The 23,586-nt window shown below is 40.0% G+C and overlaps 1 protein-coding gene across 5 annotated transcripts; it reads right to left on the bottom strand.

The window, feature by feature from the left end:
- Positions 1-863: 863 nt before the first annotated feature.
- Positions 864-22,862, bottom strand: BMS1 (BMS1 ribosome biogenesis factor). 5 transcript variants are annotated; one of them, XM_085064044.1, is made up of 23 exons: positions 22,829-22,862; positions 22,082-22,321; positions 21,549-21,739; positions 21,106-21,185; positions 19,498-19,686; positions 18,881-19,023; positions 17,494-17,615; positions 16,559-16,755; positions 15,715-15,851; positions 14,411-15,237; positions 13,977-14,078; positions 12,885-13,042; positions 12,273-12,354; positions 11,256-11,332; positions 10,045-10,227; positions 8,452-8,640; positions 7,662-7,842; positions 7,096-7,154; positions 4,938-5,060; positions 3,806-3,953; positions 2,755-2,930; positions 2,097-2,258; positions 864-1,385 (listed from the first exon to the last, which is right to left on the bottom strand). In XM_085064044.1, exons 2-23 carry the CDS (start codon positions 22,255-22,257, stop codon positions 1,149-1,151), a joined length of 3,939 nt encoding a protein of 1,312 aa, XP_084920170.1. In that variant the 5' UTR covers positions 22,258-22,321; positions 22,829-22,862; the 3' UTR covers positions 864-1,148. The 5 variants fall into 5 exon arrangements, with proteins under 5 accessions (XP_084920170.1, XP_084920172.1, XP_084920171.1 ...); XM_085064046.1 differs by having other exon boundaries at positions 22,082-22,324; positions 22,829-22,845; XM_085064045.1 differs by lacking the exon at positions 22,829-22,862 and adding an exon at positions 22,636-22,711.
- Positions 22,863-23,586: the final 724 nt, after the last annotated feature.

The following is a 23,586-nucleotide window of genomic DNA, read 5'->3' as shown; positions in this document are numbered from 1 at the left end:
ACTGCCTGTTTGAGAATGAAGTATTAAAAATAGGTATATCATAGCAACTACTTGATGCCATATATGGCATAAAAAATAAATTCTGCTGCTCTTCCAACAGAATGATTTTTCAAAGCCTTCTGTCATGCAGAGAAAGACTTCAAGTCTCTGTTAATTTAAAAGACCATCTACCACCTCTTCTCTCTGTTAATTTTAAGTCTAACAATGCACCATGAAACCAAGCTGGCTGGACACAGGAAGAGGTTCCCAAAGGAAGCAAATTACCCTCTTGGTGTTTACCCCACAGAAAATCAAAGAGTAGCTACACACATTTGTAGAGCTATTAGGGATAAACCAGATCTAAGTTATTTTTCATTACATACAAATAGCAAATACAAAAACCTAAAGTCAATTGTTGCAGTGGTAACTTCCCAGGCACTCAAAAAAACAACTGCTAGTCACATGTGAATGCAAAAGCTTGACTGCAGCTACCATTTGCCCAGAAAGCTGCAGTCAGTGAGGGATCTACTGACAGTCTCAGGGTACCAAAACTGGCCAAGTAACACAAGACCTGGATGCAACACCATTTTGAAGATCTGCTTAATAACCTAGTGAGAAGTGGAAAAAACTGAGATTCTTTATGCAGGGCCACATGATCTAAACACAGGAGCAAGCTACTCTGATGCCAGCACATCAAAGAGAGAGAATTTCCAAAACTCCTACCCAGTAACAGCTGATCTTCACACCTTTTAAAAGATTTTGCAAGGACAAACTTCAGGCAATAGCTCAAAGTAAGAAACATATTTGGAGACATTCAGAGGGGTTTTCTTCCACTGAAGTCCACTAAGTACTAAGACAAAACACAAACAAACAATATTCTGTAATTGACATTAAAATACTTTATTGGGTAGACAGAATATGCAGTGTGCATAGAAATATACTGAAATACAAAGTCCTCCAGAATACTCCTGTATAAAAACCACAATCCATACTTCTACATCTTATTTATATACATTGCCAAATGCATTCAAGAGCATGAATAAATTCCTATTTCCATTTCTTTCTTCTCCTGAAAGCACATATGGTGTAGTCCAAGGCCTTTTTGTTTCTTCAAGAGAAAATTGCACAGCTACCCTACTTCCACTTTGGGCCTGAAATTTGATGACATTTTACCCACTCTTCTCTCCCTTGCCAGATCCTTTCAAGCTTGACTTCTGCCTCTTCTTCTCCCTTTGTCCCAGTATGCGATAGACTTTTTTCTTAGCCTCCTTTTGCCTCTTGAATTTCTGTTCATCCTCCTTCTGCTTAACTTTGAGATATTCTTTAAGCTGTTCCCGATGTTTTACTTTGGCTTTCTTTATCTTGTAATTATTCACTGTACTCAAAGCACTGAGTAAGGCTGATATCTGAAACAGAAAACAGACAATCAATACACATGCAGCTCAGTTTTGGTGAGCAAGAAACAGTTTAACCTCGGCAGAGACACACATAATGAATCAGAGATTCAAGGCAAGTTCCTAATTATCTCTGCACCTGTTACCCAATTTCTAAAATGGTTTAATTATTTATCCCGTTAAGAAGTTAATCAAAGCTTTAATTTTTGTGAACTCTGATTTGGTTAGATAGCTTTTAAAAGGCTATGCCTAATTGCTACTATAGAACACTTAAACTGCAGTTTGGATCTTCTTGCCTCTGCAAGCACTCTAATTCTCAATTTTGGAAGCAGAGTATTTGCTTCAAATCCTGTCTGTGTTAATAATGCATGGCAATGACAAGTCAAATAAAAAACTGCAGCTGCCAATTTAAGTCACCCATAATATGAGAGCACTAAATCCAAGTGAAATACCTTGGAAGTGCTGTGACAAGGACAAAAGTCATATTTAGGCTTGAGGTGACCTACTAGTCTAAAAAATAGACACCATCCACTCAGTGACAGCTCCATATACATACTGTGTGCCAAACAGGAACAAAACAAATTGCAAGTGATCATTTTTCACTAGGAACGTATATATCTTTAGCATTAGCAGTAGATTCAAGTGCCAAAACAATAGTTAGAAAAGCTTTCAACAACACATTTACCCTTCAGGAGTCCTTGCTTCAGAGTAAGTGATAATTACCTTCTTTTCATGAGGCTCCCTGATAACAGCTGGTCTCCACTGGTCTTTTGGAGTCTTGCCTTTCTTCTCAAGATTCTTAGGCTTGTTCTTAAAAGGCAGTGCCTTCTGCAGTGCTTTAGGAATGTGGAGCTTATTGAAATGCCTCTTCTCCCTCACAATAGGCTAGAAGAATGAATATAGAACGCATATAAGACTCATGTACTTAAAATTTTTTATTTAATTTTTCATCTTTCAGTGGGGAAAAAAAACCCCACATAACACCCCAAAACAAAAAGGAAATACACACCCCTCAAAAAAAAACCCAAACCGAACAAACCACAAAAAACACAAACCAAAAGTCAAAAAACAACATTCTCTGACATCCTTGGACTGAACTGTAAATGTTATGTTCACCCCAAATACTACAGCAGAAGTCTCAGCTTCTGGAGAAGACTTCTACCCTGCTGATTACTTTATAAACTTTAAGTTTCCCACAACAATCTGCTCTCAACTGTTTTATTCCCATCTCATGCCAGAACTGTGCCTTGTGGATAAAAATTTGAAGTCACATATGCATGTGTATGAACATGAATTTCTACTGCTCTCAGTCTGCACAGGTTTGAGACACAGTGCAAATCTGACTGGTTTATAAAAACAAAATGAGAAAACAGAAATATACCTTATAGAGAGAATCCTTGTTTTGTTTCAGCTTGATGCCTCGCTCAAACCTCAGCTGGCCTGTTGTCTTCATTCCACTCCAGCTATCTTTCTCACCCGCTGGTTTCAGCAAGGATGTTACAGGGTTATAAAACGTTGGGATAGAAACAGGATACCAAGTCCTCACGAAAACAATATCTGAAAGAAAAGGGAATGTTGCTTCTCTAAAACAAGTGTTCATCACATCCACACTAAGCAAGGATTGCCTGAACAGATACTATACTACACCACATGTTAGTACTGTGTTTGGCATATTGACCAAATGTCTTCAGCTTTTGGTAACAGCAATGCAAAACCCCATAAAGGCATGAAGAGCACACATTCCTGAAGGGCAGGCAGCTGAATACCATCCTATTCATCATTCATATTCAAGAACAAGCAACAGAGTTCATATATGTACATGTGCCTATATATTACTGACAAAACCAGTTTTCTTTTCCTTTGCCTATTTTTATAAAAGAACTAACTTGCTTTTATTTTGCACTATCCATAATTTTGGTGGGTTTAGGAAAACAAAATATAAACCCAAATAAGTATAAATTCATATTCTCAACATCACAGCAACACTCAGCAAACATAGGAGACAACTATCCTCTGCATAATTTCCCCAAAAGGGTATGGAAAAAAGTTCACTGGAGTTACAATGCCAGTCCTTGGATTTCTCAGGAAAGTGTCCTTCTAGCACTTGCACCAATAAATTCAATCTATCATGTTCAAGGAGAAAGGCTGTGAAAAACACTAAAACCATGCTGTGTAAAACACTAAAACACTTGAAGATACAGGTCTTCAATTCAAGCCTTTTCATCTGCATACTATATGACTTCTCAGTGTAACTGAAAGAAGTCCAACATAAAATACACTTCTTTTAAATTTCACTCTGCATCTCACAAGGTATTTCTTACTCCATGAATTCACATCTCAATTATCAGATTCCAGAATTCTGAGACACAGCTTTGCAATCTGTGAAGAAGGATCAAAGTTGTGTGACAACTTACATGGAAAGTGCAACTTACCACTCATCAGCAACTTGTCTTCAAATGTTGCTCTGAAAGCACCCACAGGAGTTCGGAGGGCCTTTTTGATCTGCCCTCGGATGCCACTCACACTGCGGATCGCTGCACCTTCGAATTTAGCCACTTCCAACTGGGAGTTAAACATTCCCTGAAAATGTGAATTACCCACCATCACTCAAGATGCTAAGTCTCTCTCTGTGACCTACGCAAGCCACAAAAACATACTTCCGACAAGCACACAGTATAAAGAAACAGGAGGAGCGTAACATTGTCTTTAGACTAGAAGTGCTGATCATACCAAAAACCAACTGAGCTACTGAAAGCCATCTACTTAGTCATACATCCCAGGCAAGGTTTTTGAGCATTAAATACATACATTTAAAATTGCAAAACAGAGCATATCTACACAAGCTTTACAGCTCTCCTTTGAAGCAATTTGCTGGAACACAGAATACCTTAAAAGGAAGCAAGCTGCCTTAAGTTGCTAGCTGTGACATTCTAATACAATACAGTTCTTCAAGGTTTGTGCTTTTTTCATCTATCACAAGAAAATCAAGAAAAAACCCCCGTCTATTCCTAGTGCAAATACTTGAGGGTTTCACTGTTGGGATCACTGCTTAGCTGCTTGCTGCCTCCCCAGCTAAGCACAGTGTGAAGGTCCCTGAGCATTCACTTCTGCAACACTTCCTACCCCAAACACTTTTGAAACTGTAACTGAGAAGTCTTGAGCAATGCTAGAAGTCTCCTTTGACTACAGAGCTGAAATTTAGTGGGATCAAACTGATACCTGCCAGGCACAGGTTCATGTCCTCCAAAGGTGTCTGCCACTGCTAATCAGTGGGTTTTAGGAAGGATGTAGGGGGTGGGAAGGAAAAAACTCCCACTGAACATGAACGAGGGGACTATTCCAGATTATTTGTATAGTTAACAATAATTAATATTCCTTGGCTAATAATCAGTACCTTTAGAGTGCACATGGAAGGGAGCTCAAAAAACCACAAGCAGCTCCTTAGATCCAGTACAGCGTGCAACAGTAACTGAGAACTTCTGCCTCAGAAAAGACAATCCAAGGTTGCATTCCTTTCTAACATCACTACATCTGGTTTTACAGTATACATACCTACAAACTTACCTTAATGAAACAAGTGTTCTTAAAAATTTTGAATGGGAAACCGGTTAGTTTTAATTTCTTTACAATAGTTATGGATTTATCTAAATCAAGCACAACTCCTGTCGCAGCAATCCGGAAGTCAGGCTGAAATATCAGAGATGAAAGACTGCTGAACATGTGTTTCTCAAACAGTTTACCATTTAGAATCACAGAATCATAAAAAAGTTTGGATTAGAAAGTCACCCAGATGACTTCACCCCCTGCAGTGAGCACGGACATTTTCTACTAGATCAGATTGCTAAGAGCCCCATCCAATCTGACCCTGAATACTTCCAGGGATGGGGTATCCATTCAACCTCTCTCATCAACCCATTGGGGTTTTACAATCCTTGTTGTAAAAAACTTCTTCCTCATATCTAGTCTAAGTGAACCCTCTTAGTTTAAAACCATTCCCTCTCATCCGTTCCCAGCAGGCCCTCCTAAGTTTATCCCCATCTTTGTTATAAGCCCCCTTTAACTACTGAAAGGCTGCAATGAGGTCTCCCCAGAGCTTTCTCTCCTCTGATGAACAACCCCAATTCTCTCAGTCTTCCTACACAGGAGACGTGCTCCATCCCTCCAATCACTTTGTGGCCACCCTCTGGACCTGTTCCAACAGGTCCCTGTCTTTCCTGTGCCAAGGGCCCCAAGGCTGGACAGGGTACTCCAGTTGGGGTTTCACCAGAGAAGAGGGGCAGAATCCCCTCCCTTGCTCTGCTGTTCACACTGCCCTTGCAGCCCAGGATGTGATTTGCTCTCTGGGCTGTAAGGTCCCATGGTCATGGAACATCCAGCCTCTCATCTATCAGAATCCACAAGTCCTTCTTAGCAGGTGCTCTCAACCCCTTCATTGCACAGCCTGTACTGGCCCTGAGGGTTGCCCCAGCTCCGGTGTAGGACCTTGCCCTTGGCCTTGTTGAACCTTATGGGGTTCCCACAGGACCACTTCTCAAGGTCCCCCTGGATAGCATTCCATTCCTCAGGCATGTCTGCACACCACTCAGCTTGGTGGTGTCTGCAAACTTGCTGAGGGTGCACTCAAATCCACTGCCCAGAAGGACACCACTTGTCACCACTGCACATCAGGACACTGAGCTGTTGACCACTACCCTCCAGATGTGGCCATTCAACCAACTCCTCATCCACTAAACAGTCAACCCATTGAACAGAAATCTTTTCAACTTAGAGAGGAGGATGTTCTGTGGCACCTGTACTCCACATTTCACTTTAAAGAGTTCAGCATTTCTAACCTTTACAGAAGTACAGCAGCATGAAAAATGCAGATTGACTAGTACAGACTAGTGGAGGTGCTGCTGACATAACATTCCTACCATTCACTAATAAGATTTTCAGAACTGCCATTCTAATTACCTTGGACACAATCTAAAAGTCCTTGTGATCATTATGTTCTCTTTATGAAACAGAATCTTACTCAGACAGAGAGTCTCAAAGGAGAAGTGCTTTGTGCACTGCTCTAAGTCACTATATTATGCTAGGGACACACGAGGAAAATAGCCTTTTAACACATGTAAAGACAACTGTGCAATAGGACTTGAAGGCAGATTTTAGGAAGGAAATAATAATCACCACTCTGGTTACTATCAAGCTCATTACAATGCCATGCAAAGCTTTTGTTATCAATTGACTACAAACATGAATCTACCTTTGATTAATATATGTCTAACAAAGATAATATCTGATAAATACTGCTTTAACACTATCTAAATTAGAATAATGGAATGGTTTGGTTTTGAAAGAACCTCAAAGATCATCTAGTTCCAACACCTCTGCCATGGGCACCACCTTCCACTAGACAAGGCTGCTCAGGGCCCCATGCAACCTGGACTTGAATCCTTCCAGGGATGGAGCAGCCACAGCTTCTCTGGGCAACCTAATCCAGTGCCTCACCACCCTCACACTAAACAATTTCTTCCTGAAATTTAAAAAATAAAATTAAAAAAAAAATTTTTTTTAAAATTCTCCATACACAATACACCTTTCAAAAGCTTGAGTCCAGCTACTTTCTCAATTCCTACAACTACACTGCTTTGCCATATGTAAACCTTCTTCCCAAAATATATATATTTTACTCAAATATCATGGAAAGCATTAATCAAAATTTCTGTGGTAACAAACCTACCGTTGTGCCACTGACAGACTGAACTGCCAAAAATCCTGTCCCCTGAGGAGTGATGGGCCCTAAAAGAAAATTCAATTTAAAAATTTCTGAAAAGTTTTACTACACAATATTTAGCCCCTATTTCAATTCCAAAAGCTTAGAAATACATGACAAATATAGTCAATGAAGAAAACCAAAGTTTAAAGCACTCAACCTATTACTCCCATATAAAGCCCCGTGAAAGTCAAAGGAATGGTTAACAAGAAGTTACTCATGCAGGGGCTGGGCCCATAATGTGTGCAAAGTCTCTGCATACAGCCAACAAATCAGGTTCCTCTTTGATATGGTACAACTTAGCAGAATGCTCAGAATTTGATTAAAATACAAGCAATTCACAAATCATTTATATAATTCACAAATATTAGACAACTACCTATTTTCCCATACTATTAGATGTTATTTTACGTTACACGGGGAAACTTAAAGACTTCTCATTCCAAAAGCTGCATTTCCTGACACATCCTGCAAAGCTTGAGACTTTTACACTGCCTGAGTGATCCAGGACAGGAGCTCCAGAATGCCCTCACCCCAGAAAGTGGCTCCGCAGTGCATGTGCTGCGGCGTGTACTTCAGCAGCCTGTGGCGCCCGTTGTGGTCCTCGATGTAGAACATGGGGATGGTCTGGAAGCGCCGCCAGCCCAACGAGAGGATTAAGGGATCGCGGGTCTTCAGGATCTTCTTGTACCACCGGTGCTTCTTCAGCCGCAGCTAATTACAAGAGAAGGTGAGCAGTGCTACCACAGGATAGCAACAGGGATTCTGAAATTCCAGCCTTAGTTTTTCAGGAATGATTGAATGCAACTTTTATCTACACTAGAATTTTTTATACACTTGCTTTATCTTTGTTTATCTTCAAACATTCTCACTAATATTGGGTTGACTGAAAAGATTCATCAGCATTTCACTCACTTTGCAGTCATGTTTGTATGCATACAAGCAAGTATTATATTGAAAAATACATCTACATATGTGCTAGTAACTTTGCTGTAGTCACTCGTACATAGATAATGAAGGTCAGAGTACAATTAATGTTTGCAATTTAGCAATCACAGTATCAGACCTTAATCCTGAGCCACCTCTGCAGCTGAACATTAAACAACAGTAACCTTTTCTGGTTATTCAATTAAGCCTGTAAAGATCCAGAATCTGCCATTGTAGAATTATAGTTTGTGTCAAAAGCAAATCCCCTATCCAAAGACAAGGATGGAAGTTTCTCTCAGTGTTTAATGTATTTCAGTAAACAGAGAACAGTAACTCCAGACACTCTGAAGCACACCCATACCGACATAAAATGCATTCACCCCTTTGGCTACATACCTGTACATAGCCCACATTTCCTTCACTGTTGCCTAAGCCACCCAGGATGATAGGATAATGAGGATCAAAATTCAGGACAAATTCACACGGCACATTCTCAATCTCGATTCGAACATACATGCCAGGCCTGAATCCCTCATACTGCACTCTGGTCTCATCATCTTGATCTTCAAATTCCGCTCGATTAAGCTATGTGACAAAGAGAAAGCCACCATATGTTTCACAAAATTCAAGTATTAACAACTCGTTCATGAAGGGCCAGTTCTATTTAAAACATGCTAACATCTATATAAATCTTTCTGGGAAAGATCTAATAGGTTTTGTGACTTTTTATTCAGAGCAAGATCTCTACCACCACAAAGCCTTTCCAATTTGAAATCCCAAGTGGGCCTATTAAGTCTACTTGAAAGACAAGTACCCAAGAAAAGCAAATGACTCAGTGACTTCTGATACACCTTTCACAATGGTGACTTTGGATTTTAAAAATACAACTGTCAAATGTACATTTTTGATTTAGGAGCCCAAGTACCTTTTAAAGTTAACATCCTGATCTTTAAGGTGTCACTTTATGAGGATGCTGGGCTTCTGTCTTACTCAGCAGCTTAAAAGTATTTTTGTGCATCCTCACACTGTATATCATCAAAAGCTCTTTGTACCATATGGTAAGAATGTAGATATTGTGAAAATATGTAAGATATCCTCATGAATAACAGAAGCCTCACCCTCCTGTTCTAGCTCTGATGTTTAGCTACCCATAAGACTCTGATACTTTTACTGGAGTGTCCTTCTTTACCCTTTAAGTGCTCTTAGTACATCAGCACACCAGAGATCATGATCCTTTATGACAGAGGCTAATACAAATAGGTAAGGATTAATTTAGAACTATCTAGGGCAAAATTTTGTCAGAAGACAAGACAGTGAAGCTGTTAGCAATGTAAGGCAATGTTCTCCCAAGTCAGTCAAAGAAAGAAGCTACTTTTAAGCTTACAAGTTGTCATGTAAAAAACATAGGCCTGGAATAAAATCAACACCTCAAATTCTGGATACAGTGATGCTGAAGACTTCTACTACACGTACAGAGCAATGGTCATCAATTTTTTTTTCCTGAAAATAACTTCACAGTTGGATGAAAAATATTGTCACACAGAATTTACTGATTCATTAATAACACTGCAAAATTCACACCAAAAATAATACTGGGATAATATATGGCACAAATTAATATGAGAAAGATTTTCACCTTCCTACACATAAAAGGGTGCCTTTTCTATTTGAAAACTTTTTAAGTACTTGATACATTCTGGCTTATTCAGTGATTTAAAGTATGGTTAACCACTGCACTCAGTTTAAATTAAGTTTTCTTTTTTTTTTTTTTTTTTTTTTTTTGACTTGTTTGCTTGTTTTCCTTTCCAGCTAACAGAATCAAAAAGTTCAAGCATAAAAAAAAACACAGGCATGTTTTTCTTTGTGTGTCCTTCCTGAAACAGCTCCTGAGCATCACCTGTGTCTCCAGGAAAAGAATCTTTGGGGGAGCAAACTGGAGTATTTTTGACGACATATAGCCAGATAAATTGTTAAATTAACAGATTGTACCTGTGCTTGTTTATGCATTTCTTCTTTAAGATCATCAAAGTATGTGGCGTCCCCTTCATCATATTCTGCATCAAACATTTCTTTCAGTTTTCTCTTCTTGTCCATGCGTTCCTTTTTCTTTTCCTCCTCCTCAGGTTCTGGTTTGGACATTTTTTCATCTTCCTCCTCTTCTTCACTTCCAGACTAATCAACAGTAAGTTGTCAAACATGTAAAGTGGTCCACTGAAAACAACCCATTCTAATCAACAGTTTAATAGATATTATTGAACAATACTTTTGTGCCAATTATTAGACACTTGAAAAATATTTCAATTTTAGACAGATTAGTAAGCTATTCATACAAGGAGACATAACTTCAGCAGTGACCAAAAGATCTCATGATCTGATCATACTCCTTTCCACTGAGAAAACTTTTTTGACTAAACATTCATTTTAATGTAAGGGAACAGACCCTAGAACTAACCTACCTGTTATTCTACAGCTAATATAAGCATACATAATACAGGAGGGAAAAAAAAAAAGTAGTTGTTGGAAGCATTGAGCAATACTGTGCTGGAAGGCAGCACTCCAGAGGCCAGAGAGGAGGAAGTCTGTTTACAGACCATTTGAAAACTGACAAAATTATGCCTCAATTTTATAACAAAATGCAAAGCCATCAAGTTGCTCAGTCCAAAAAATATTGATTTCCTCAGTTTGCACTGTAACAGACAACTACAGCTCTGCTCTTGGAAGGTATCCAAGCCACAGCATAAAACTGCTTCCACCAGCCTCCTTCATGCAGATAAGAGGAATGAAATAGAAAACTGTGTCAAGTTTCCACGATCTGTTGTGTTTAAACAGAGTGCTATAATCTTCTGCATCAGATGAGATGACATAGTACAAACAGTTATGATTACATTTGGTTTTAAAATACTTCTCTCATGCCTCCAGATCCTCCAGCTCTTGATTAAGCCTGACACCTACTGTTAAATAAGTGAGGTGACTTCTACATAATTAACTTCAAACAAAAATTCAATCAGACTAAAAATAAGCCATTCTAGATATCCATAAATTCCAAGGCCAGTAATACACATACCTTTTCTTCCTAGTTCCCACTGATTTCCTTCCCATCAATTCTATGAACACTGAATTGATTACACAGTATGCCTATCACTCAATCACAAACTCATACACACATATGTTGCTAAAGAACATAAAAATGCAGATCAGACCTCCTCTCCATCAGCAGCAGCCTTTCCTTTGTGAACAACTCCAGTTTCCAGATCTTCAAAATCTCCATACAGCTCTTCTGCAGCAAGAAGCACCCAAGACATGTGACCATTAGTTAACCATTCTGCTGTATTGCTCCGTAACATTTCTCACATGCTCAGTAATGTGCATTTCTCGGTACTGCTGTGTAGATTAGCTTCAGTCCAAATATCTTTTCTTCCCATCAAGTTTTATAAGTTTGTTCTGCCCTATCTGCAGTTTCAGCTGAAAACTCTCAGCTAAGCTCCAGCAGCTCCTCCTTTATCCTTTCAATACCTTTATGATTTAAAAAATGTAAATTAAATTTAGACCAATCCAAAGGACTGCCAGTACATTAGTCTGCACTCTAACGACACAAGACACTAGCAGAGCAATTGAATTCTTATGTTTAATTTTAAAAAAATTAAATATAGCTGGCAATTTTAAAGTTAAAAACAAATGCTTATAGAAGCCAGTCAAATCACAATCATGACACATGTCAGATACAGCCACATTATCAAAATTTTTAAAGTATTTCCTAATTTCAAAAAAAACCAAAAACAACACCTCCAAAACATCTGAAAATAAATGGTTCAGCCAAACATGAGTGGCAAGTTTGTCTTCCCATTAAAGAATAGTTTCTGTTTATTTCTACCGTGACTATCTAAAAGAATAAACCATACATGATGAAGAACTGAACTCAGTTACATAATTTAAAGCTGGCATGTCCAAGTGTTGACTAAGGACTCCATTTCATAATTGAAATTACATACTCTTGTTTTTCAGGAAGTAAATTTCCAAAATGTGGTATTTGCCTACTGTTTCTACAGTACATTTGCAGCAGTGTGTATTTGTATAATATCTGTATAATAATTTATACAACAGTTTGAAAAAAATTGGAAGTATAACACTAAGGCAAAATATTCTACATACGTAACTAAAAAGTCACTTTTCTTAAAATTCCTGTATACATGAATCATTTTTAGAGGTCTTACACATACCATCTTCCTCTAACAGCTTTGCTGCATCTTTATCATCTTCCCACTTTCCAGTAACAAAGCAGTCTCGAATGCTGCTCATAACCTGCAAAATAGTAGTGTCATTGCCTTACACATCTATAGCTTATCATCAACAGAAACGTTCCCCAAGACATTCCCCACTCCCCCATCAGATACCATCTCAGAGACAATTCTCACATGCAGCTCCACATCAAGACACCATTATCAAAACTACACAATGCCTCACCAAAAGTAGCAATGTGAACCCAACTTAACTCCTGCCCAAAGGTCTTTATATTACCAAGGTCTCTACCCTACCTTGTATTTTCACTGGAGTCTCCCCTGCTTTTTACTTTTTGGTAAATAAAGAGCAAACTGTTATCCACCAGATATTCAAAAGAACAAAGCACTTAAAGGATTTACTGTAACTTGCCACTGTTCAAAGAGCAAACCTTGGAATCTGTTACTTATATTGACAGCAAGTGGCAGAATTTTAAGACACTCTGGCCATAGCTGCCACAGGTCTGTTTCAACAACAAATCAGTTGTACTGTATGAGACATAGGCAGGACAGAACCAGACAGGATATCCAGAAGCAATTATCCAACGGCATTACCTCTTCTAAATCCCAATCCTGAGGCTTTTCTATCAGAAATTTGGAGCAGTCAAGAGCATTAGCCTTCTGTTTGGATGCTTTGTCTGGACGGCTGACACGAAACAAACCTCCAAGTTCATCATCTGCATCCTCATTCTCCTGGTCCTCATCCTCGACAGCTAAACCAAACACACAGGCTGTGATGATTCCCCCCACAGTACATGCATGAAATTCATTAACTCTTATGTTTCACAATAGCTGCAGCAGTTTGTGAAAATAAAAGAACCAAACTGGAATGGTTTTAAATGTAAAAGCCTGAAGTTACATTGATCCAGTTTTTGCATAACTGGAATCATCTAAAAAAATATATTGCCCAATAAGTAAACACAGTGTGCTTATTCAATACCATAAAAAGGAACCATACCAAAATGATCTGTGAACAGTTACAACACTAAGCTTGTTTGTAAATTAAGAATACCAGACTGGAGAACTTTGCAGAAAATCTTCCCACACCTGCACTGTGGAAGGTTTACAAAAGCCAAATTCTCATTGTGTTCCACAAAAGTTTTTGCATGATGAGGTTTGTACACACAGACAACCATTGGAAAAGTTGTGAATCAAACAGGACAAATTACAGAGTACATAGCAATTTCATCTTCCTTTTTAGCCAGCTATTTTTTTCTTGACTAACACCTGATACTAATTCATGTCTAAGAGACTACTCCACAATCACTGTGAGACAGAAATTCCTGAAAACAGCCAACAGACAACATCCCTTTATGAAGCACAATTACCACAATGCATTTGCATAATATCTACCAGATGATTACATAAATGACCAAGCTTTAAATGTTTGGGGGAAATAACTGTACCAGAAAATATGAGTAAACACTGAGTAGTCTGGAAAATGAACTCTAAATGCTTTTTATTGGAAAAGTTGAAACAGTCTTCTTGTTACAATTATTAGTGAAAATGAGCATCAGCGATTAAGAAGTCAATTAACTCTCCTCAAGCCTCCCACCAAAAGACAGTGCTCAAATATTCAGACTTGAAAATCTGGTAATAGCTAAAAAGCCACCATATATTGAGACAAGTTTCCAAACAGATTAGTACCTGTTCCGTAGACAAGTTTACGAAGATTGGGGGTTGATCGCTGCTGTCTTAGAAAGGCCTCAGCTGCTTTCTGTGTGAGGTCCTCTTTCCACTTAAGTGCACCTGGAAAGGGAAAAAATTTGCATTCTGTCTCCAGAAAAGAACAAAAATCAGGAACTACAAAATAATTTAAATAAGGACATGACAAGAGTCTTAGGAAGTGTAGATACAACCCACAGCTTCTTTTTCTCATACTCCATATATACACAGAAACATAAACAGTGGATAACAAATCATACCACTAATTCTTTTTTTTAGTGCAAAATTTTAAGAACTTATTAACAACAGTAACAGATTTGATCATGTTCATGATGATATTTGTCTCCACAGACTCGCAGAATGGGTAAGGCTGGGAACGACTTCTGGACAGTAAAAGTTAATTATTTATAGTTTACCTGTGGTGTCAGCAGAAAGATCTATTTTTTCTTTATACTCCTCTTCCTCTTTGAGTAGATTCTCCACATCATCATCCTCAGTATCTACAGTTTTAAGTTCAGTCTGTCTAACACTACTAGTTTTCTTTGCTTGACTGTGCTGAAATCCATTCCTATTTGACTCTTCAGCTTCTAATTCCTCATGTGATTCTCCTTCATCATCACCCTCCTCAAGGGAAGAGTTCTCATCCTCAGATTCTGATGCCTCTTCCGCAGTGCAGTTTCCCGAATCTGTAGTGAGCACTGCTTTTCTTTTTGGACTATGATCTGAGGTTTGTGATTTCGTTTCTGTACGTTCACTGTTCGTATCATACTGCTTAGATTGAGCTCTTTGGTTTGCAGCCTCAAATTCACTATCTGAGCTTTCACCTTTGCAAGTCCTTTGTGCATCCTCCTCCTCCACTTCCTCCTCCTCATCTTCCTCCATCTCACTGTCTTCAGGGGCAGTTTCTCCTTCTTCTTCAGAGCTCATCTCCAGATCATCATCACTGTCTGCAAATGCTGGTAGCTCATTCACAGCTTCTTCCTGAGCCACCTCTGTTTTCACACGTTTGGCTCTCCTAACAGTCATCTCTTCCCTTAAAAGCTCTCTCTCACTTTCTTCCTCAGGATCATTTTCATCATCGCCATCACTTCCATCTTCAGACACTGCTGCTTCTTCTTCTTCATCATCTTCCTCATCACTTACTACATCATCATTTTCCTTCTCCTCATCTTCAAATACAGCCTTCCGACGAACTCTTCCAGTCTTCAAATCCATCTGCCTCTCTTCTTTTGGCATCACAACCCTGTTTTCCCAAAGACCATATTTGGGTAAGATGGTAAAGTACAAGAAAATTTCGATGAAACAATGCAACTTCATGTTAATATTTTTAAACAAATTTACTCATTTTTTTTCAAACAAAGCAAGATTATTGAGAACATCAGAAAGGCACTGCCACTCTTTAATGCCTCTTAATTCAAGAATATAGAATGTTATAGCCAAAAATAATACCAAGAAATTGCTTCATTTTCCATGGAACGAATTAAAACAGAAATGTTACTTGGGTTGTATCAGCAAGAAATTCCTGGAAGGCAGGACTACACTGCTTGCAAAACTTTCTAGTACCAACTATTTCTATCCCAAAATACAGTGTGGCATATGAGTAATCTCAGAAGGGGGAGAACCAGACAGTATGTCATTCTACTAACTGTGCTCTATTGAGAATTTCTCCTAAATTAGAGGTTCATTCATGCTCTAACACTGCTCAGCATTCAAAACTTACTCTTGTCCCACATCTTCTGAACCCAGGGGTGTAGAGTCCATGAAGAGAGAGACCTTGCTTGATGCCATCTTAACATCGATGGCTGAGTGTGTGGAGATGAGGCTCTGAACAAGCTCATGATTTGGTCTCACTTCCTCCTGGAAAGACAAGATTTTTCACTTTTCAATTGAATTGAATAAACAAACGTCTAATGAACAGCCATCAGTCTAAACCAGCAGAAATATGCATAAGCAAGAAAAAATTGTATAGCATTTAAAAGAAACATTTTCTCAGAATAGCAAGGTCTCCCTTCCCCTCTTCACATTTCAAGAATACATATAATAACAACCCATGAAAAATTAGAGGGACTCCTTCACAGTATGCAACCACTATAGTAAATACCAGCAAGCACACATTATCACAGACCCAAAGGTATTTAACATTTAGCACAGTACAGGGGAAAAAAAAAAACTGAATTAAATTTGTTTGTAGGCAAATCTTTTTTCTCTCCCTCTGACCAGTCAAATCCTTTAAGAGTTCTCCCAACAATCACTATGCCCTACAAAATAAGAGTAATAACAGTCCAGCACAAGGAGTTGTCATAAATCTTAGGTCAATGTTTGGGACGTTATTACAGAAATTTTAGGTACTTATTATTAACTGATCTTCCAATGTTTTGCACAATAGCAGATAACAGAAATATCCATTCTCTAAAATCCCTGAAGGAGAAAAGAAGTAATTACCCACTATGGATAGATAAGGATTGATTATTTTACAGAAGCTTACTTTTAAACACTTCTTTTGGCTCTAAGGACAAAAACTACATTTTCCAAGAGAATTCAAATCACCCACAGCATTCTCTTACCTCTTCTTTTTCATGAGCATGGCTTCCACCAAGGTCAATGTAAACAGCATCTTTATCATACACAATGCCCCCCACTCCTGAAAGAGGGGCATAGACGAGTTTCTCTTTCTCATTTAAGGAACGCTTCTTCTGCTGCTCGGGGAGAGCACAGGGGTCTGGCAGGAAACTCACATCACTGACAGTGAAGTCTCCTACGCCTGGGGTGACAGACAAAGGAAGCAACAAGGTTTGCACAAAGCTTTGATTCTGAAATTTGTGCAATTCGCCAAGAAGAGATTTAAAAAAAACAAACAAAAAACCCCAAACCCAAACACTGTGGCATTCAGTGATTCATCAACAGCAAGCTCTGTACCAAACATCCAGTTCCTCTGCCTTACCACTGAACTTAGAGAAGTATATATAAATTCACCACAATCCTGCAAAGCTTTGTGATTGTTTCATTGCTTGTTTTTAAATAAGATAAACAGCAACTCACTTTTCTGAGTAGCCCTGTAAATTTATTATTGAAGTATTTCTTAATTTAAACTCTTGCACTTAATTTAAACTCTTGCTCTTAATTTAAAATCATGCACTTAAATATTCAATTATTCAATGAGCATAAGAAATATATTACATAAACCAAATTTACATTTCATTATTAGGGCTGGTAAGTTTTGCACTTTAAGCACCTTTTAAAGTGATACAGCTTTGAAACACTTAAAATACTGTGAATATTGTGTTCATCAGTGCAACAAAACTGCACAATTAAAAACGAAACTAATTTATAACAAGATTTATTTTTACAAAAATGTGCATTATGAAAAATATTTTCCAAAAACTAACAGGTATTTACAAAAATCTATCGCATAACATACATTTTAAAAATACTAATCATTTCAGCTATGTTGCTTTTCATGGATCAGTACAGAAAGAGTTTTAAGAATCTCATAAATTACCTGGCATATGAATTTGACTTTTGTTTTTTAGGTGTGCTCCTCTCAAGTATCCATACAGTGATATCTTCCTGTCACATTTGGGATTGATTCGAACATCCTCTGGGTTTGTCAGCTCTTCCATTCTACCCAACATTTAAAATGACAGTTAACATACCCAGCAGTCCCAAGGGTAACTTTTGAGAAAAGGTAATTTAAGAAAAGACAACATCACTGCTGCCACTGCATGCTCAGCAGATTCTAATAATCAAAACTGAATTATCATAAGAAAAAAAATATCCATGGCAAAAAAAAAGATCTTCTAAAAACATTTTAAAATTGTATTTTAAAAGCTGCATAATTGTGTTCAACAATGCATTTATAAAAGGTTTACTGACATTTCACCGAACACATGCTGCTTTCTTAGCACATTTTAACTACTGTTTACAGGCTTTGCACACACAACCCTCCTCAAATCATTTTTGCCATTAGAGGGCAAGCAGCTGAATGTCACATTCCCTGCAGCCACACAACACCTTCTTTTCCCTAAGAACAGCAGTGAGCAACACAAAAGCTACCACAGAAAAAAGACGGGCTTTTTGCAGGGGGAGGAGGGGGAAAACTCCTTTCTACACTGCACATGGGAGGCAGCACAAACACAGAGGCCATGAAGAGAATGGGACACATGTCCTGGCTGCAGATCAGCTTAAAGCTCACCCAACAATCACAGTAACTGCAACGGTTCCAGCAACCTGAAACAATGGTGCTGAAAAACTATAGAATATGGGGTTTGCACTTTGCCTCTCTTTGCTTTGTGTATTTTGCAGGACTTTGCATGATGCTTATCTACTTCTCTGACAATTTTTCCTGAAGAATTAGAGCTGAAGAAGAGGCTCATTCAAGGCACCTTGGATTACTGTGGGAGTTTAGTCATAAATGTAAGCATTCTGGCAATAAAATATGAAAGGTCAGGTAATTTCTCAAGTCGGCACAGCTGCCATCAAGATTACTTTCATGTTTGAAAGAGACTGTGAATCAAATGCTATACAGGGAGATGGAGCAGAAGGGATATTCCAGGGAGCTCAGAGGACTAATTCACCAGATGTTGTTTAATCACTGCAATGCTGTTTCTTTTCCACAGAAACTCAGTACAACAACAACAACCAGGATTATTGTCATTATTCTGTGTTTTAAAAGTATTTACAATATACAGAGGTATGTACATGATCTGACACAAGTGAAAACTGAATGGATGGATGGCACAAACCTGCAGAGGCACTTTCCCTTCCCAAAGCCACCCAGGGACACCAAACACACATTCACACACAGCACTGAGGGCTAATATTGCAGCCTTTTCAAATAACAAGGTGCTATCTACGCTGAGATTGAAGAACAGAGAGAAAACACACACCTGTCTGCAAGAACATATGGGTGAGAGGTTTGCCAAGTGAGAGGCCGGAATTTCATAACCGAGATAAAACGCCCCAAATTGTGAATTTCCTGCTTTTGATATTCGCCGTGAACCATCCCAGACAAATAAAACAACTTAGCACCCTAAACACAATTAAAAAGACATAAAAACATTAAACATCAATTTAATACCCATAAAACTAAAAAAAAAGAAAAAAATAGTCATGCAATTCTAATTTGTAAATCTTAACTGAAAATTGCACATTTCAATTGGTTCTGAAACATCAAACTAGCCAGTTCACTTCAACATGAAAATTGCCCCCTAAATCTTAAAGGAAAACCATTCATATCCTGAAGACCTCACACAGACCTACAAGCAGATCCTCCTTGCATAGCACCTGCATAACAGACCTACTAGCACGTTTCAGTAGCTTATCACAGCTTATCACCAGTATTTTAGCAAATAGAAGAAAATTACATAATCTAATATAGTATCAGCATTGTTCACTTGTCTATGTAAAAGATCTAAGAACATAATAAACACTTAAGTATTTACCCACTTTTAATTTAGCTTCCATAAAGCAAAACGAAAGAAAAAATTAATGTTGAAAGTCATACCGGATATACTTCAGTCCAGAATCTGTGCTTTAACTTCTTTTTAGTCTTTTTCAGTTGTTTGTTGTTCTTGAATGTGTCCAAGTGGGTAAGAACTCCCATAATTTTGGGAAAGCCATGTACCTGGCAAATGTTCAGGAATTCAAATGTCTCCATCTCAAATCCAAAGCTGGCATCAATGAGCATTAGAACCTGAAAACACAATATCCACATTTGACTACAGCAAGAACACAGTGTCCACCTGACCAAATTTCAAAGACACCTTTAAAGTCATAAGCTTCTCAGAAGCCAAAATTTTGCAAAAGGTTCTGTGCTTTATTTTCATATAACCTGAAAACCAACTTTGGCTTTTTCATAAAGTATGGAACTTAGCTGCTAAAGAAGTTCTAGATGCTCTAGGAATGCAGTAACATTCAGTATTATAATAAGATGTGAACAAGTGTTTACTTGGTGAATTTAAATATCTTCCAATGTTTTCAGGAACATCTTAGAAAATTAATAAAGCTCTTATATCTGTGGTTTGTATACACTAATGCCTCTAAGGCCAAGTCTTTCAGTAAAATGAGACAAATTTATTTCACTTGTTGCAATTGCTGTTATTCATCAGTAAAATGCACTGACACAGGAAAACAGCAGCCAACAGTCACAGGAAAATGGAAGCAAAGTTGGGTTTGGGTCTCAAAAATAAAGAACTTAAAGCACACAGGAACTGATGACAGATCTTAAAGCTCTAATGTAATCTCTGTCCCCTAACAATAAACCCAAACAGGTTATGAGCACCACCATGTGCACACAGAATCTGCAACATCCACCACATCCACTAGCAGAGGTATTTGTATTGTTTAGTACATCTCCCTTAGTCAGCAGAAAACATGCAAGCAGAAGAATACCTAGATCAGTGCACACATGTATTTAGGTATTTATATAGTTAATACTTAGACAAGGATCCAAATCCCTAATCAGCTGTGAATAATATACTCCAAATCCACATGTAAAGTAAAATTCTGAACAGACAAATGGATCATGCGTTAGACCCCCATGATCAGTCGATGTAATCCCCTGATTCAAAAGCTGCAAGTAAATTTCAACAGTCACCACATTCCACTAAAGTCAGTTGTATTATTACAATATGTTCTTCATACAAGGAGACCTCAGAGTGCATAGAAGAACCCAACTAATAAACTAATACATATTTCTACTTTGAACATTAGTTGCAAACTTCTTGACTAAACATCATTTTCAGATTTTATATGGTTGAACCAATTTCCTTAATGAGAAGTCACTGTGTCACGTTGGCTTGTTATAACATTTTCCAGTAAAAAGTTTACCAGGCGCATTAGCAATGAAGCTCAGTAGCATTTCCCTTCTTTCACATCCTCACCACCACCACACACTTTACCTTCCCTCTCCCCCAGGATGAGGAAAGTCCTGGGGTTGTTCTAGAACATGAGGTGTGTCAAAGAGCTTAGGTCCTGTTCTTTCTGAAACCAAAGGCAGTTTTGCCTTTGATAGCAAAAAATGTGTAGAGAAATCAGACACTGCTGCAGTCCAAACAAAAGTACTATTTTCAATATAAACTATAGTAGAAATCACATTCCATTTTTAACTTACCAAATCAGCAACTTTAGCCAGGTCGATCATGGTGTTAATGTCACATCCACATTCAATAATGGTCAGCCGGCGTTTTTTACCTGAAAACAGAATTCAGGATCAAAAACTGAAACAGAGGGGGAAACCATTTAGTACAGTTTTCAGGTCACATTCCTGGAATTCCTCCAAGGTATCTGGGACTCAGATTCTGGTCTAGCATGTAAATCATCCAACATGCACCACTGTAGATGTGTCTGTTTTTACCTGTTTATAATTCTGCTAAAATATATTTTAATTTAAAATTATCAGATCTTCTTTTACTGTAAATATGCCAGATCACACACCCAAATTATTTCTTCAAAATGAACAAAAATTTTGAGAACATTACCACATCCCAGCCCTCAAAACAAGATAAATAAAGAGTGCAAGATAAGCATTTCTATTTCTCTTATCTTTGTTCTCACCTGAAACAATTGTAACAGGACCCCGGATTTCAACCAGCTTTTGCCTCGTGAAGTTCTTAATGAGACACTTTATCACAGTGCTCTTCCCAACCTTGGGAGGGCCAACCACAACCACCACCACAGGAGGTGGCTCCAAAGGAGTCCGGTCAACCACAGGAATGTGATGTTTTTTAGTCTTCAAATCCTGAGTTCTGAGAAGAAATGTTTAATAAATAAATTTGCAAAAGCTTGAACACAAAGGTTGAGCACAAGCACAGATACCAACATGTATGTGGAACTCCCACTGAGTCTAAGGAGCTACACAGGTTTTTCCCAATGATTAACACAGTGTACAATGTAACAGAGAAGCACAAACCATCACACTTCTGACACACACCTAAACGACAATGTGGCCTGGTGAAGGATGAAAGCTATGCAGACCTACCAGTGAAAAGTATACTCTTTGTATTTCTACACAAAGTAACAAAGAAACCCAACCAACACCCTCCCTCCGGCCGACTCAGCGCGCTCTATGGCCAATTCACACTTCCTACCGATGGAAAGTCCTGGCCATCCGCACAGCAGACTGCACTGTGAAGGCTTTGGGGTTTCTCTTCCGTGCATTCTCCTCATCTCCTATTCCCAGCTCATTGAGATAACGCTTCCTTTTCTTCTCTGCCTTTGGCCCGCTATGCTTTGCACGATGCTTCTTCTTTTCTTTTTCCTCCATCTTACTCTTTCACCAGTTATTTACAATCAGTAAGATGCAGAGTTGCTCCGTGCGACACCGGGCGCTGCTGGCACAGGAAGAGAGCACAGTTAGCACACAGAGCACAAGTACACAGCACACCAGCTGGAGAACACCGTGCAGCCACTGCCTGACCACCCCAGGCAGCTCACTCACGCCCTGCCCGGCCGCACGCAGGCACACGGCAGCCCCAGGCCCCGGGCAGGCCGGCAGTGCCCCGGCGCACGGCCGGCGCTGGGACGCGCCCGGTAACATACCACAGGCAAAGCTCCCGCGGCGGGGAGCTGCCGGGCACTCCGCGGGCCTCAGCTCGGGAGTGGATCCTCCCGCGGGGCCGCTCCCCACGAGCAGCCCACACACCTGTGCTGTGCCGTGCCCTGCCGTGGGGCCTGTGCCGCCCGGTCCTGCGCCGTGCCCCCGGTCCGGTGCTGCCCCCTGTCCGGCGCTGTCCTCCCTGTCCGGCGCTGTCCCCCTGTCCGGCGCTGTCCCCCTGTCCGGCGCTGTCCCCCTGTCCGGCGCTGTCCCCCCGGCCCGCTCGGGCCACCCGACCCACGTGTGTCCCACCGACCGCTCCGTGGCAAAACCGCCCCCCCGGAAACAGCAGCTGCGCGCGGAGTTCCGGGCGCGGCGGGCGCGGCGGAGCGCTATTGCCGGCGCACACCGTGTCCCACAGCGGGCCGGTAGTGAGGGTCCTGCGCTGCCGGCACCGGGAGCCGGGAACGGGAACCGGGAACGGGAGCCGGGAGCCGGGAGCCGGGAACGGGAGCCGGGAGTCGGCCCCTGTGCGCGTGTCTGGGAGTACAAGGCTTTCCCGCAAGCTCTGTGGCAGCCCGCGGTAGCTGCCCGGCGGGGCGGGCCGTCAGCAGCGGAGCGGAGGAGGCGTGGGGCCTCCAGCTGCCCCGGGTTCGGGGCTGGCCCCGTACGAGCTGGCTGTGGCCCCAGTAATCAGTGTGAGACAGATAAAAAATTAATCCTTGCCAAGGAGTATAGGAGGACGAGCGAGCCAGAGCGTAAAAGCCTGTGAAGGGCTTTTCAGTGCAGTGCACTCGGACGGAATCACGGAAAGGATTGGGATTTCAGCCCCCTGAGCCCCCTGGGGTGATGGAGCCCGGCCTGTGACCGAGCAGCACCGTGACAGCCAGACTGGCTCTGAGTGTGACCGAGCAGCACCGTGACAGCCAGACTGCCTCTGAGTGTGACCGAACAGCACCGTGACAGCCAGACTGGCTCTGAGTGTGACCGAACAGCACCGTGACAGCCAGACTGCCTCTGAGTGTGACCGAACAGCACCGTGACAGCCAGATTGGCTCT

The sequence above is a fragment of the Lichenostomus cassidix genome, chromosome 6 (genome assembly GCF_008360975.1).
Source record: "Lichenostomus cassidix isolate B80296 chromosome 6, HeHo_3.0, whole genome shotgun sequence".
NCBI classification, from domain to species: Eukaryota; Metazoa; Chordata; class Aves; order Passeriformes; family Meliphagidae; genus Lichenostomus; species Lichenostomus cassidix.
This window is presented reverse-complemented; position numbering and strand designations above follow the sequence as displayed.

Bases quoted from the DNA above. Each gene is read 5' to 3' on its own strand.
- BMS1 (XM_085064044.1), bottom strand. From the start codon at position 22,257: ATGGAGGAAAAAGAAAAGAAGAAGCATCGTGCAAAGCATAGCGGGCCA. The intron at 17,616-18,880 runs GTGTGTGTTTTC...AATGTTGGGTAG, and splicing joins CCATATGTTCTTGCAGACAG to AATGGAAGAGCTGACAAACC. The intron at 1,386-2,096 runs GTAATTATCACT...TTTCTGTTTCAG, and splicing joins GGGAGCCTCATGAAAAGAAG to ATATCAGCCTTACTCAGTGC.